Below are 16,100 nucleotides of genomic sequence, written 5' to 3'. Positions count from 1 at the left end.
AAGCCAGGCTACCTTGAGATTCACCACAAATTTCCAACAGTGTACCCCCTTCCCCCAGTCTACTGCCGGGTTCTGTAACCTGGTAGTTTCAGTTTAGCTGTAAGGGATGTTAACTTACCAGGAAAATAGTTTAAATAGATTATTCCATTCTCTTTAACTTCTCTTTCCTTGGCACCATCACTTTGCGAATATAAGGCAGTATGAATAGTAGGCTCAGGAAGAAGACGTGGCCGAGGAAGTAGACAGATTTGTACACCTGTGGAGAGATACAGGCCACCGAAGCGGCCCACGGGCATGGGATGCCATGCTTTGCTGTGTAGAATGTGCACCCATGTTTTCTGCCCAAACTCTCAGGAAAAAAAATCTTTTAATTTTTTAATTCAATTTTCTATTTATGTTTGGATACTTGATTTTTGTATTACAGAGGAATTTTAGCATATATTTTTCAACCTATTATAGTACAAGAATTTTTTGTAACAAATAATTATAAAATACAAGAACAGATACAAAGTATTTCAGGTACTACGCACATATAATGCACATCCTTATTTTTCCCTCAAAAACTTGGGCAAAAATGTGTGCATTATACACGGCAAAATAGGGCATAGCCTTTACTGCCTGAGGCTTCGGTGGTCTCCCAGTCCTCGCAGGCAGCCCCTCACTCACCTTCAGCCACTTGTCCCACGTGAAGAGGCAGAAGGCAGTCATTGAGTAACCCATGAAGAGCCAGTGGATGGTCTGTTGCACCAAATAGTAGAAGGGTTGCAGGACAGTAATGGAAGCCAGGTTGGTCAGGCTTGGGCTGTCCCGAATTAGGCTGGCAGCCTGGGGAGGAAGGGAAGAGGTGATCTGTGCCTTGCCTCTTCTCACAGTCCCCTTTCACCCGCCACCCTCAAGGCCTACCTGTCTTTCCACGATAACAATGAGGAATTCCATCTGGAAGCACACCAGGTATCCTGAGTGTAGGCCATGCCAGATGGCCAAGAATAGCAACGAGAGACCCTGGGATAGTACTTTGTTTCCAAGGAACTTGAGTCGTTTGAAGAAGTAACTGGAGAAAAGGGTAAGGATGAGCCTCGTTCGCACTACCCTGCCTCTGGGTTCTCCGTGCCCTGAGGAGTGCAGTGGTGGTGGCTGGCTCCCACTTGGGGTCACCTGGAGTAAGGGGCGTAGTGCTGTCTGATCAGCTCTAGGCAGTGAAGGCTCAGTTTAGAGACAGAAAACAGACCTAAGGCTTCGCTGGGTGAACTTGGGCAAGCCCCTTAGATGACTGGTACCTATGAAACACCCAGCATTGAACTGCAGTGAACAGGGCAGGCTGGTTTCCTACTCCTGCCTACACTCCAGTGGTGGGATGAATAACAAAGATATTCATAAACAGGTCAATGGAGAACGTAAAACCAGTGGCCGAATTGGGGTTAAGGCCCAGGACTCAAGGCACTTACATATCTTGCTTTTGTTTTTCAAATGATGACAGGAATGGTTTTGGGGGGAGCAGGTAGGAGTGGGGACACAACTAAGTGTGTAGGTGTACATGTGAGAAGGACGGGAAATTCTACGCCAAGTGAGAAAAGACAGGGGAGACGATACACTTCTGCCCTCAAATCTGGAAAAGTGGTGGAAGGCATAAGCTCAGGGCCAGACCTCCTCTCTCTGCAGCTTACCGGGCCACCCAGGCGTTGGTGTTGATGTTGAAAGAGGCGATGGTGCCGGTGAAGCGGGGGTTGGTTTCGAAGAGCCACACCTTCATGTTAGCGCAGGCGTCCCACTTTGCTTTTCCATGTTCATCAAAGTCATTGAAGCCCAGCCCCGTCAATATGCACACTCCTTCCTGCGGGAAGGATTGACTCAGGGTCCTTGCCACTCTCCCCCCAGGTCCTCCACATCTTGCCTATGCCCTGGTTCTTCTTTGCTACTTACTGTGACCAGCCAGCAGGTGACGTACTTGTACAGCACAAACTTGCCCCAGATCAGCATGTACATGCAGCGGAACCAGAAATGGTGGTTCTTGAGAGAAGAACAAAGGTGTGTGAGGCCAGGCGAGTTTCCCTAGTGTTCTTCCTTTCCACACTGTGGCTGACTGCTTCAGGTCTGCCTGACTGCCTCTGCAATAGGCTAAGAGGACGAGCAGGGAGGCCAGTGAACATCCATTCACCTCCTCTCCCTTGGAGAGTCCCGGAAAGAGCATTGTCCTTAACTCCTCTTTGAAGTACTGAGCACTTGGGACACTTAAGTACTGAGGGACTTTTATGTATTCATGCTCAATTTAAGGAGACAACCTATCTAGAGTGAGTATGGAACTGTTGCAAGCCTCTCAGGTGGGCGGGAACAAAAGCCAGCACTCCCCCCCTCCCTTGGATTCTGAATTCCCTAGAAGCTCCCACTCTATCAAGAGAAGAAACAGGCTGGAGAGGACCAGAAGCTGCTATGCTGGACTGTAATACAGCAAACTAGGAGCTGCTCCTGGGGTGGCAAGGGGTGCTGAGAGTGCACCTGGCACAGCCCTGTGCCCGCGAAGGTCGTTCAGTGCTGGCTGATGAGCATGTCCAGGCCCGGCTGGCATTGACATCAACTCTCACAGATCTAGAGCAAAACCAACATGCATTTGTCGGCGGTATGCTTCTTGGCTACCTACAGGGATCCTTGCCTGTCCATTTTCTATCTTGGATGCAGTCACACTGCTCTTGCTTTAGCAGCCACTCACTTCATAGTCTTCGGTGAGGAGATAGCTTTCTGTGATGTGGGGGCTGAGCAGAACGTAGCCCACCAGGTAGACAAGGCCCAGAGTGAGGCGCTTGAGAGCAGGTACGGTGCTGGAAAGGAACAAGTGGGGTCACAGTGTGCAGAGGCCACTCCTTCCACCCTGTGACAGGTCATGGAGGGGGGCTATCCATGTGGGAGGGATGAGCAGCCCCACTGCCCAGTGTCCTTACTCGGTCTTGGGGAAAGCCTCCTCTCCGTGCTTGGGTACGAGAAGGGTGAACGTAAACCTCCGAGAGTCACAGGGAAGGGAGGGCAACGGGGGAGGAGCAGTGTGTCCCAGTCTGGTGCTTCCCCTCAGGAATACTACTGACCGCAGCGTCTCACCAGTGTTCTCAGTCTGCAGCGGGACTGAACACCCAGTGCGTGGATGATAACGGCCAATTCTGAACCCACTCCTTTCTATTCTGGTTGAGCCGGTGCTCAAACACAGGTGGGACACATTCTCAGTGAAGGGATTTCTCTGGTAACTTAAATTTTTTACTGTGATATATTTTTATATGTATTTAAAATCTATTTTTTTTGAACTGAGAAAATGGGTTTTAAAGGCAGGGACTTGACTGGTTCAGGCAAACTCCTGTGGCATGAACGGGAAATTTTTTTTGCACTACAGGGTCAGACTGGAGGCCTGGAAGTGACCTAAGCTGACAAGAGCCCACTGCCTGCAGTGAGCAGGTACAGGGTGCCTGTCACGCCAGTCCAGGGCCTTGTGGCATGGGCCTGGGAGCCAGGGCCATGCTGGGGAGTGCAGCCAGGGCTGTCTTTGCAGAGGTCACTTTAGACACCTACACAGAGGTCTTAACCAAGAGGGGCAATTACCTGTTTGGTATCTTCCCTGGTGCATCAGTCAGCTGTCTCTGCACCAGCTTCATGTAGTGGTTCATTGAGAACTGGGGCCCTACCAAGAAGGCCCCATAGAAGTAGGAGAAACCAGCAACTTCCAGCAGGGAAGGGACACCACGTATGGCATATTTCTGTTGCTCAGAGGACAAGGAATTCTATGCCAAGAAGAGAATGAATGGTTCAGGATAGCCTTGAATCTCCCCGCAAGAGCCAGTTTGTGTGTTCCCCACCCTTTGGCCCACTGAATTGGTTCTTCAGACAGCCATTGCTGAGAGGATGGCACGGAGAAAAGCAGTTGCTTCCCTTGGAAACAAGTGTGTGTAGCAACAGTTGGCTGCTGCTGCCTTTCCAAATGCCTTGCTGGCATTGACCTCTGGACTTTGTGTAAGAGCTGGATCCGGGCAAGTTACAGTAGTCGATCCTTGCTCAGTGCTATCTGGGATGGAGATCACACAGGCTGGGGGTGAGGGAGGGGCTCTGCCCCTGGTCTTTGGGTTCAGTCTTTTGGTAACAACAGCCTTTCTCCTTCCTTCCGGTTTAGTTCCTTAACCTCTTTGGAGGAATCATTCTTACCTGATCTTTCCCTCCATCAAAGTAGTCAACAGCCAAACCTGAGCAGAGAGAGAAGGTGTGGGTAGAGGGAGAGTACACTGAGGATGTGACCTGTGGACTGAGGGTAGCGGGAGTGTTGGGGGAAAGCAGAGTAAGTTTATGGTCAGATGGGGAGGAGCCTAGGTGTAAAGGGGAAGGTGACCCCTCACTCACCAATCAGCTTCAGGGTCAGAACACAATGAGGCATTGTCCACTTGATATCATAGTTGCCAGTGGCTGTGTAATAATACCCGGCAAGAAGGTAGACCTAGGAGAGGGAAGCATTTATTCCATTATTACTATGATTTATTTTCTCCTTGTTCTGAAATCTAATGTATTCTTTTTTCCCCCCAATGTACTTTTTCATTTTTCCTTGCTCCTGTTCTCATCATTAAAGGCCTTAGGAAGTTCCTGTAAGTGGACACACTTAAAGGGGAAGACACTTGCCTCAGGTTTCTCAGCAAAATGAGGGCTAAATTGAGCATTTGGATGCTTAGGTTCTGTAGCTCATTCTAAGTTGATTTTCTGCCTTGCCTTCCAGTGACTCCCCTCAGAATCAAAGAACCTTAATGCACAGTCCTATGCAAATGATTAGCTGGCACCCCTTCCTTGAGGCAGGTAAAGTACTGTCACTGCCACTGGCAGGTGCAACACCTGGAGCCCGTGTAAAGTGACCTACGTAAAGTCACACTGCTAAGTGTTACCGGGAGAAAGGATTAGAAATCGGATCTCCCAGTTCACTGCTTTTTCTACACCACAGCCCCTGACCTGTCCCCAACCCGAACTGCTGTCAGCTGTGACCTGAGCTGCCAAGGGAAAGATGTTTACCATCTGGAAAAGAAAGGTAGTGAGCACGGCAGTGATGGTTCGGCCCATTAGTCGCAGGATGAGGAACTGAAGGATGACACATAGCAGGGAGTGGTAGACCTGGTTTCCTGCGTGCAGAAGAGAGCAAATTTTAGACTTTTTTTTTATTCTCGCCCATCCTGAGACTTCTAAACACGAAGAGAATACATAAAGAAAAACTATTTTGATATTAGGATATTTTTGTCAAAATGGTCTCATGTTCTGGAAGAAAGGAAGGAAATTAATTGTATAAACAAAAGGGACTGTCAGGCAGTTACTGTATTTCTGAATGTCTGAGCTCGGGGCTGCTCCTGAGGACACTGCTTGGATCTGTCATCCAGCCACAGCGGAGAGGAGCTGATGCGTCCCTGCTAATGCGGTCTGGCAAGGGTGACCACTCTCAAAATGTTTTATCTGGGAGATGACCGGACATGAAAGAATTGAAGCAGAGTTCCTGTCCATACAAACCCACTCTTTGCAAGCAGAGCAATGTAACTTCCCTATCAACCAAATTCTCTCCCGAAGTTTAGTTCAAGTTGGTGCCTTCCCAGGCCCCCTCTAATCCCAGCGCCACTGCTAACTCAGTTTACTCACCAAAGTTAAAATAAGCAATCGAGAGGCCTGTGAAGGTGTGGAAGAGGTGGATGAGGTAGCTGTCCTTGTAGAAAAGGTAATGCCGATAAAACAAAGCCAAGGGGTAACCTGAGGGGAGATCAGAAGAGGGTTATTTGTGGCTGGTGCTTTCTCCCAATTTTGTTTTTGACGTTTATTTGGCATGAAATTCAGCCCAGAGAGGAAAAACACATTATATGGATGTCAACAGAGAAGATAATAACAATATCCCCCAAAATCAAAAGTCTCTTTGTAAAAACACATTTAAAACTAAAGACAGTAGTTTTATATAGAGGCAATACAAAACTGGCCCCTAAGGCTAGGTTTCTCTTATAGCTTATTGAATATCGCCAGGAATTTTCTCTCACATTTTTCTTTAATGATACAATGACTTGAGGGTACCCAATTGTGCCCAGAAACACTGTTTTATACTTTTATGATCTATTATAGTTCTACCCCCTGTCCTCCTAGTAAAGCATTATCAGTCAGATTAAAAAAAAGATTTTATTTATTTTTAAACAGAAGGTAAGGGAGGGAAAAAGAAAGGGAGAGAAACATCAATGTGTGGTTGCCTCCTGAGTGCCCCTGCTGGGACCTGGCCCAGGCATGTGCCCTGACTGGGAATCAAACCAGGTACTCTTCGGTTCGAAGGCCAGTGCTCAATCCATTGAGCCACACCAGCCAGGGCTATCAGCCAGATTTTTAATAGGATAAACATAAATGAACATAAGGCTACACTGGGATTGCTGACTGTTTACACAGTTGCATAGCACTCACAGGACACGTGTGGATGTTCCGCATACTGAGATCTGGGTGTCGGTGTCCACTGAGTTATAACTCTGTTGAGTGTAAACAGAAAAATGTCTGCTAGAGCCTTGAGTTGCTCATGGTTTATGGCTGCTGCAGTTCTTGCTTTTAAATTACAGGTTGCAGTTAGTTTATTACTGGCAATACAGTTGTGAGTTTAGTTAACTCTGCAGTGCTTGGAAAAGCATCATGCACTAAGTGCTCAATTAATTATTTATTAAGTGGATAATCCTGTTGTATAATTGGCTATGTCATAGTCTTTTTCCCCATTATTTTTTATTTTTTTTTAAGATTTTACTTATTTACTTTTAGAGAGAGGGGAAGGAAGGAAGAGGAGAGAAACAGTGATGTGTGAGATACACATTGAGATACATTGATCTGTTACCTCTTGCATACCCTCAACAAGGGACCTGGCCCGTAACCCAGGCACATGCCCTTACAGGGAATTGAACCAGCAACCTTTTGGCTTGCAAGTCAGTACTCAATCCACTGAGTCATACCAGCCAGGGCCCCATACTGTTTTTTAAAACTTATGATCACAGCCTATGTACTTATGTAACCTAGTTTTTAAATTGTAGTATATCCTGGGGCCAGGATTTGCTGGTTTTTTTTTTTTTTTGTTTTTTTTACTGCTCTTCTCATAATGGGCTAGACTCTTCAACACATTTATAGCTTCATGCAAGTAGCTAATTTTATAGATACTCTGTGGATTACTGGTTTATTCATTCAACAGATATTTATTAAGTGCCTACTATATGTCAGGTATTCTGTTTGTAGATCACATAACGGGGGTCAAGGTGGCATGTGATGGTTTATTTTCTAGCTATCTGAGGTGAAATGATATAGGATTACTAGCTCAAGGGAGAGGGAGAGGGAGATAGCTATAACCCAGTCAGATGAATGAGCAGAGAAATAGGATCAAGTCTCATGCATAGGGCATATCAGATGTGGCAGGGCCGGAATGCCACATTGTCGACAGGTATTGCTAAGAACCAGAGCCAAGTACTAGAAAATATATAGAATAAGATCTGGCTGCCTAAATCTTTTGCTTTTTATTTTTAATGTTTTAGGAATCAGGGTATAAATGAATAGAAGTAATAAACAGGGTATATCTTAATTATCTAGAGTACTCATAAACAAATCCTGGATAGCTAAGAGTTATTAACCTTTTCAAGCACTAAAACCCTTAACCAGGTGGAATCACCAAAACCCTGAACCATTTGGAATGCTTGAAATTAAATAACGCAGCACACCTTACTCTGCCCCTGTAAACTGAGTGTAATAATAGCTCAATCATTTAACTCTCTGGGTGATCTGGGTCTTAATTATTCTAAAAGTCATGATGGCTTTATGACCTGTTGAGTTGTGTAAAACTGTTTGATTCTAGCAGGGCCTACACTGTCTTGCATTCTGAGTTCTTGTATCCATTTCTTGGGGCTTTTCTGCCCACTTTCTTCCTATTCAGGGATCAGCAGTCACTTCTTGAGCTTTCACTATGCCTGCCAAGAAAAGTTGTTTTCCCTGCTTCTAATTAATGCAGGCCTTAGGAACCTAACTTTGTTTTAAAGGTTAAAAAAAAAGATATAAGACAAGAGCCAGGGTTTGGGTCTGTTGTGGGCATTCGAGGCCCTTTGTGGAATTTCCTGTTCAGGTGTATTTTGGGTGAGTGGAGGTTGTTGAGTTCCACACAGGCAGGTAAAGTATTATTGCCTACTAGTAAACGCATGATAAGATGGAGCAATTGGCAGAAGAAGAAAAAGAATGCAGCAGGCCATTCAGGTTACCAAGAACCTTAAGATCATAACAGAGTACAGCAAAGGGGAAGAAGGAACTGTGCTGGGGTGAGTTGCTGTGACAACCAGAGCTGAGTTTGAGTGTGTAAACATCAAACCTTGCTCTTGGCTGCTGCTCAGCTCAGCAGGCTTTGAGGCCTGGCTGCCCAGTCACCCCTTTAGGGACGTGTTATTTTTTTTTGGAGAGTGTTGTCCCCCAAGGTGTTTCTGAGTCTTCATGCTTTTTTGTGGGAGCCAATGCTTCACATACTGGCTATAGTCACCTGAAAATCTTGAAAAACAATGGAAGTACCTCCTCCCCACCAGTCAGAGTAAGATTCAGCAGGTCTGAGTGATCGGATGTGCAGCTAGGGTTAAGAAGCACCATCTTACTAAAATCCCAGTGTAAGGTGGCAGCACTTGCTAGGTCCTGAGGACAGAATTCTCAGCTTGATGACTGAGTGTTGCTATCCTTCCTTTAATAGCACCTAACAGGCATAGGTTTGTTTTATAAACCTGGTTGGGAGGTTTTTAAGAACCTGTTTGGCAATACTGTAACTATTTTCTCCCTTTTGTTTGTTTAAAGGAGGTCTTCAGAAACTTAATTACCACATGCAGGATGGTGACCTAACCTATCCCCTAAACCCACACTAGAATGGGAGCATTTCAAGAGCAACACCTAGGGCATTTCAAATGCTGTGCTCTTAAAGCAGACTGCTGCGATACATGGAGCCTGGCTCTGTTCAGGGTTCAGGTCTTCTAGCACATGGAGTGTATCCCGCTGTGTTCTCTAGTCTGGACATTAACTCAGGTCTGAGAGCTGCTGGAGTCAGGGACTAGGATCTACCACAACCTAGTTGCTAGTGGAACTCCTTATTCTCGGTATAATCATTGTGAAATTACTTATTAATCTTAGAGGTTCTGAGGTTTCATTAGAAGAAACAGAAATGAGCTGTTTTTTCATTAAAGTCTGGTAAATTTATTTACCTTTTCATCATGTAGAGCTATTTCTGGGCTCTGTAGGAATAGGATATGACCTCATTTGATTAGTCAGTGATTTGTAAGACTGGTGAAAAGAAAATAGAGCATGCTTTGGCCCTGGAAGCTTGGTTGGTTAGAGCAGTGTCCCGAGAAGCTGAGGTTGTAGGCTTGATCCTGGGTCAGGGCACATACAAGAATCAACCAATGAATGCATAAATAAGTGGAACAACACATTGATGCTTCTCTCTCTAAAATCAGTATGTTAAAAAAAAAGAAGGAAAATAGAGCATGTTTTGGCAAGTGTGAAGGAGAATATGGAATTAGAACTGCTATATGTGGGCTTAGTGGGATATTGGTGTCAGTTTTTTTACAGAAAAGAAAACCACCTCAAACACTAGAAGAGTTGATGTAACACCCACTGCATATATAGCGGTTTCCAAACTCTGTGGTCTCAGAATCATCTTACACCCTGAAGGATTACTGAGGACCCCAAACAGCTCTGTTAGTGTGGCCACTATCTATCAATATCTACTGTATTCAAAAATAAACTAAGAAAATTTAAAAATATTTAATGACTAATTCATTACATAAAAACGCATACTTTTAATGAAAACAACTATATTTCCTGAAACAAACAAAACCATTTTATGTGAAGAGTGGTATTGTTTTACATGTGTACAAATTTTTGGCCTTTCTCTAGCTCAATATTTAGAAGATAGCTGGATTTTCAAACTTGCTTCTGCATTTAATCTGTTGTAATATATTGTTTTGGTTAAAATATATGAAGAAAACCTGGCTTTACACAGATATATGGCTGGAAAGTGAATCAATAGCTTTTTCAGATAAGTTTGGGTATTCTTCTTTGACACTATACCAAACCTCAACAGGTAAGTAGTTTCTTTTTAAAAATTTTTAAAAATAATACATTTTTTAAGGATTTTATTTGTTTTTAGAGAGAGAGGAAGGGAGGGAGAAAGAGAGGGAGAGAAACATCAATGTGTGGTTGCCTCTCACATGGCCCCCACTAGGACCTAGCCTGCAATCCAGGCATGTGCCCTGACTGGGAATCGAACTAGCGACTATTTGGTTCACAGACCATGCTCAATCTAGAGCCACACCAACCAGGGCAGGTAAGTAGTTTCTTAAAGGTGAGTTGCGAGGTGGGATCTGCAGCAACCATATCAATGAACTTCCTATACTCTGTTAAATGAAAATCAGTAGTCTCTCATGGGCTTTGATTGATCTTTTACCCAGGCATGGTTTTTGTAGTGTCATGCATTGGTCATCTGGAAATATTGGTTGTGTTTTTTAGGCAGATCTTCCAAATACTGATAATACATTATTATAATACAGTATCAAAACAAAACAAAAAACAAACAAAAACAGTCACATCTTTTACTATTACCATTGATTTCCAGCAGAAAAGTTTTATGTATTGGGAAGTTATCAAGCTGATGGTAGTGGATACAAGTTTTACAAAATTTTGATCTTCACTTAAAAGCTTGAGTTTTATCATTGACCACAAATACTGTCAGTTATTTTCCTTGAAGTGCCAGGCTCATGCTGTACATTTTTAAGAAACTACTGCCAAATGTGAGGATAGTCTAAATAATCCGTGCCTAAGTTTGTCATTTTTTCACGTAATAATGGTTTTCCATGAAAAAAACTGTTAACTCAACATGCAACCCAAGCTGGGGAGCTCTGCCCCCAGACAGCCTTCAGTATGTACTTCAGTATGCAGAAATGCTGTAGGTATATTTCTCATTTCTTCAGAATATTAAAAAGATGTATGTACTCAGGGGTTGATTTTTAATAAAGGTCACACTATTTACTGCTTCAACAAGGACATTCTTCAGTGAAACTGGCTTGTTTTTTGACTGTGAGTGCATGGCAGTGACTGCTAGTGCACTTTGGTACCCCTGCCTTCATTTGTACTAAGGCTCCAGCGCCTTCACACACCATTGCCTTTTCACCATCAGTGCAGATGTCACCACAGTGGAAAAGGCAGATAACATCTTAGTATTCCTATGAAAATAATTTTTATGCCATGGATCCCCTTAAGGGTTAAAAGGGACTCCCCTAGGAGTTCATAGACTCCACTTTGACAGCTGCTGATAGACTGATGTTTTGCCTTAATCTGCCTTCTTATCTTGCCCAAGTCCAACAGTCTTGTCTTCCTCCCTGGTTTCCTCAACTGCGCTACTTTATTTTCATTTTCTTTGAAAGCTTCTCTTTCATTGGTTATGAGAAATATAGTATTCCTGTTCCTTTTATTTTTCTATTGAGATAATTCACATACTATTCACCATTTCCAAGTGTAGCATTCAGTGTTTTTTAGTACATTCACAAGGTTGTGCAACCACCCCCACCATCTAATTCCAGAATGTTTTCATCTCCCCCAAAGAAACTTCTTACCTGTCAGCAGTCCCTCTCCTTTCTCTCCTACCCTGGCAACTATCAATCTCTTTTCTGTCTCTGGGAATTTGCGTATGCTGGGTATCTGGGCCTTTTGTGTCTGGGTCTTTCGGTTAGCATGTTTTCAGGGTTCATTTATGTTTTAGCATACATCAGTTATTCAGTCTTTTTTAAAGCGTATTTTATTATGTTATTATAATTGTCCCAATTTTCCCCCCATTGCTCCCCTCCACCAAGTACTCCCCTTCCCTCCAGCAATCCCCACTCTTAGTTCATGTCCATGGGTCGTGCATATAAATTCTTTGGCTTCTCCATTCCTATACTATCCTTAATATCCCCCTGTCTATTTTGTACCTACCAATTATGCTTTTTATTCCCTGTACCTTTCCCCCCATTCTCCCCTTTCCCTCTCCCAGATGATAACCCTCCATGTGATCTCCATTTCTGTGATTGTGTTCCTGTTCTAGTTGTTTGCTTAGTTTTTTAAAAATGATTCAGTTGTTGATAGTTGTGAATTTGTTGCCTTTTTAATGTTCATAGTTTTGACCATCTTCTTTTTCTTAAGTAAGTCCCTTTAACATTTCATGTAATTTAGGTTGTAGGTCCTTGCTTTTCATTGCTTTGAATGCTTCTTGTCAGTTCCTTCTTACCTGCCAAGTTTCTTTTGAGAAATCAGCTGATAGTATTATGGGAACTCCTTTGTATTAACTCTTTGCTTTTCTCTTGCTGCTTTTAGGATTCTCTCTTTATCTTTCACCTCTGGCATATTAATTATGATGTGCCTTGGTGTGGTCCTCTTTGGGTCCAACTTGTTTGAGACTCTCTGTGCTTCCTGGACTTGTATGTCTATTTCCTTTGCCAAATTAGGTAAGTTTTCTTTCATTATTTTTTTCAAGTAAGTTTTCAATTTCTTGCTCTTCCTTTTCTTTTGGCACCTCAGATGTTGGTATGTTTAAAGTTGTCCCAGAGGTTCCTAAGCTTCTCCATGTTTTTTTGAGTCCCTTTTTCTTCCTGATGTTCTGATTGAATGCTTTTTCCTTTCTTATGTTCCAAATCATTGATTTGAATCCCAGCTTCCTCCCCTTCACTGTTGGCTCCCTGTAGATTTTTATTTCACTTAGTATAGCTTTCATTTCTTCCTTTATGTTATTGCTATACACAGTGAGTTCTTTGAGCATCCCAGTCACCAGTATTTTGAACTCTGCATCTGATAGGTTGCTTATCTCTGTTGCATTTAGTTCTTATGCCTGGGGTTTTGTTCTGTTCTTTCATTTGGGCCATATTTCTTTGTCTCCTCAATTTGGCAGCCTCCCTGTGTTTGTTTCTGTGTGTTAGGTAGAGATGCTTTGACTCTTTGTCTTAGTAGTGTGGTCTGTTGTTGAAAAGGCACCTATAAATTGTGTAGGGCAGAGCTTTAGGTAATTGTCAGAGTGGGGCAACCCACTTCACCACTGTGGCTCTGTGCGGGGAGAGGGCTTGGAGAGGGGACTGTGCTACTGTCTGGCTTCTGGAGGTTTGCCCATTTCCAGTAACTTCACCCACTCCCTGTATGCGACTGGCTCCCTTCCAGCTGTTGCTCTGGTGGTGAATCCCAGAATGAGTGGCTTTGCTTACATTTTAAGACTGTGCAGGTCTTTATTTAAATAGAGTTTCCTCAAAACCTGGCAACTTCTTCTGCCACCCCAACTCCAACTGGTTCTTATAGTCAGAAGTTATGGGGATTTATCTTTCTGGTGCTAGAGCCCCGGGCTGTGCGGTCTGGCCTTGGGATTGCTCACTCCCAAGGTATCCCTCCCAATTTTTATCCACCACACATGACCACGGGACCGCCCATGCCTGTTCTACCACTGCTGCTACCTCTCTGTGCCACACCTTGCCTTTTTGTCTGTCTCCATGTCTCTGCCCCTCCTCCCTGTCTGGATGAATGTGGCTTCTCTAAATCCTTGGTTGTCAAGACTGCCATACAGTTTGATTTTCTGACAGTTCTGGCTGTTGCTTTGAGATTTAGTTACAGTTCTTTTTGTGGTTGCACAAGGAGGTGAAGAGTGTCTACCTATACCTCTATCTTGACCAGAAGTCCAGTTTGTCATTCTTTTTAATGGCTGAATAATATTCCAAAGTGGACACACCACATTATCAGTTGATGGACACTTGGGTGGTTTGTGCTTTTTGGGCACTATGAATAAGGCTGCTATGAATGTTTGCTTACAAGTTTTTGTGTAAACATATATCTTGAGTTCTTTTGGGTATGTTGGGGGGCCCCCAAAAAACCAGAATTCATTTATAAAAAATTATGTATTTATTCTTACATGTTTAAACTTCAGTGACCTTTGAAGTGTTCTCTATTTGATGCAATACACCTATTGAGACTTTTTTCCACTCTTCAAAAACAGTTTCTGACCTTGTCGATTTTGATGCCTTTTAGTGCTTATCCTGTTTCTTGTTTTACCTCTTCCACATTGGCAAAATGTTTCCCTTTGAGGATTTTTCATCAGGATAAACAAAAAAGAGTCACTTGGGGTGATATCAGGTGAGGCATGGGGGACATGCTGCTTTTTGGTCAAAAACTGCTGAATACTCAGCAGGTGCACTTCTAAGTCACCCATCATGAAATGGGCAAACACTTTGGAAGAGTCTTCAAAAAAAATTTACTGAAGCTGAATGAAACCTCTCACAACACCAGCTGATACACTGAGACAGATGGGTTCCTAACAAAACTCATCTAGCAGGGGAAGTCTCTACAAGAGGCCCACCTCCAGAAGATAATTCTGTTCTTTTTTTTTTTTTTTTTAGTCTCCCTCATATACCCCTCCTTGATTATCTTTTTATCTTCTAACCTAGCACTTCTCAGTCAGTGGTAGAGACAGTTTTTAAAATTTCCCATCTGTTGTGGACCTTATTTATTTTTAATATGTTTATTGATTTTAGAGAGAGAGAGAGAGAGAGAGGAAGGAAGCGGGGGAGAGGCAGAAATATCAGTTTTGTTGTTCTACTCACTTATGCATTTATTGGTTGACTTCCACATGTGTCCTAATTGCAGATTGAACCTGCAATCCTGGCACATCAGGACGATGCTCCAACCAAGTGAGCTATCTAGTCAGTGTGGACTAATACTTTTGTAAAATACAAAGTCATGGGTTTGGATATGACACTGTCAAATTGCTATGGAAGTTCCTAAATGTTTACTCTTACTTTCTGTGTTTACTTTCACTGGCAAATGGTGGCCAACTACAATTTGAATAGATTGCATCCATCTATACCTTTCTCTGTCTCTTTCAACGAAGGCTTTTTTCTGGCTCTAAATATGGCTGACTTCCAGGATTCATTCCTGGTCTTAATTATTCTTACTATGTTGCTGCTTTGGAAACTGTATCTACTGTCATGTAACTTAATACAATCTTTATGCCAAAAACAAATCTACATCCTTAATCCTAACTTCTCCAGTTTCAGTTCCACATTTCTTACTTCCTGGCTGGACATTTTTAGTTTGCTGTCTCATACAATCTTATACTCTACAAAACATGACTTTCCTCCTAAATCAGCCTTCTTTTGGCTTCTTCTTTTGTTCATGGAACAGTGCTAGCATTCTCCAGGTAATTCAGCCACATTCAAAAGCTTGAAGTGGTCTCACTTCTTCTGTTTCCTTGGTTCCCTGTATCTTGTCATCAAATCCTGTTGATTCCTTCTTGGTGGTGTCCTTTAACCGCCCCGCCCCCCCTTTTTCTTGGTTGCATTTGCATTTAAAGCCCTCAGGCACCCACCTTTAAACTCCTGCAATTCCCTCCTACTTGATCTCTGCCTGCAGCCTCATACTCCCAGTAATCCTACACCAGAGCACTCTTTTTCAGCAACTGCTCAGAAACCATCAATGACTCCCAACTGACTACTCAACAGAGTGCCAATTCCTAAGCCTAAGATTCAAGGTCTATCTTTTAAACTACTAAGGCTTCCATTTCTCTGCTTCAGCTAAAACTGATCTTGTTTTTGCCCAAACACATATCTTTTGTTCATAGACTTCAGCTCATGCCTGTTACTTTGTGTGGAATACCTTCTTCACACTTTTACCAAGTGAAATGCTATCTACTGTTCAAAACCCAATTCAAGTGTCTCCTTCCCTAAGGCTACCTCTGACCACAGTGAACTCATAATTCTATTTATTATGCCTTAAATGAATGGCATTTAGGACAAAGAGTCTCATTTGGCAAATTAATATATACTAGAATATGTCATTCTGTATTTTTTTGTTTTGTATTAAAATTTTCATGTTTACAATCTCCTTTCCTGTAGGTCTATGTCTTTGAGTCTCCCACAGCACAATATCCTGTATACTTTTTGTGACAGATTGACTAATAGTGATTGACATATAATAGCTGTTTGATATTGGGTGTCAGTTTCCTCACCTGTGAAATGGGGATATTACTAGTGCCTACCTCAGTGAACTGTTATAAAGACCAAAGGAGATCATGCACATTA

General features: G+C 43.0%; 1 protein-coding gene across 1 annotated transcript in view; it reads right to left on the bottom strand.

Moving 5' to 3' along the window:
• The window catches only part of LPCAT3 (lysophosphatidylcholine acyltransferase 3), a 38,402-nt gene that overhangs the window by 508 nt on the left and 21,794 nt on the right, over window positions 1-16,100 (bottom strand). The window contains 11 exon segments of the mRNA XM_028532127.2: window positions 119-256; window positions 667-825; window positions 904-1,051; window positions 1,665-1,831; window positions 1,921-2,007; window positions 2,705-2,813; window positions 3,580-3,758; window positions 4,177-4,214; window positions 4,369-4,462; window positions 5,023-5,129; window positions 5,635-5,742. Of these exon segments, the coding sequence (XP_028387928.1) occupies window positions 140-256; window positions 667-825; window positions 904-1,051; window positions 1,665-1,831; window positions 1,921-2,007; window positions 2,705-2,813; window positions 3,580-3,758; window positions 4,177-4,214; window positions 4,369-4,462; window positions 5,023-5,129; window positions 5,635-5,742 (1,313 nt within the window). The 3' untranslated portion in view covers window positions 119-139.

Source organism: Phyllostomus discolor, chromosome 2 (assembly GCF_004126475.2).
Source record: "Phyllostomus discolor isolate MPI-MPIP mPhyDis1 chromosome 2, mPhyDis1.pri.v3, whole genome shotgun sequence".
In the NCBI taxonomy this organism is placed as follows: Eukaryota; Metazoa; Chordata; class Mammalia; order Chiroptera; family Phyllostomidae; genus Phyllostomus; species Phyllostomus discolor.
The sequence above is the reverse complement of the archived record's forward strand: the minus strand, read 5'-3'. Positions and strand labels throughout refer to the sequence as shown.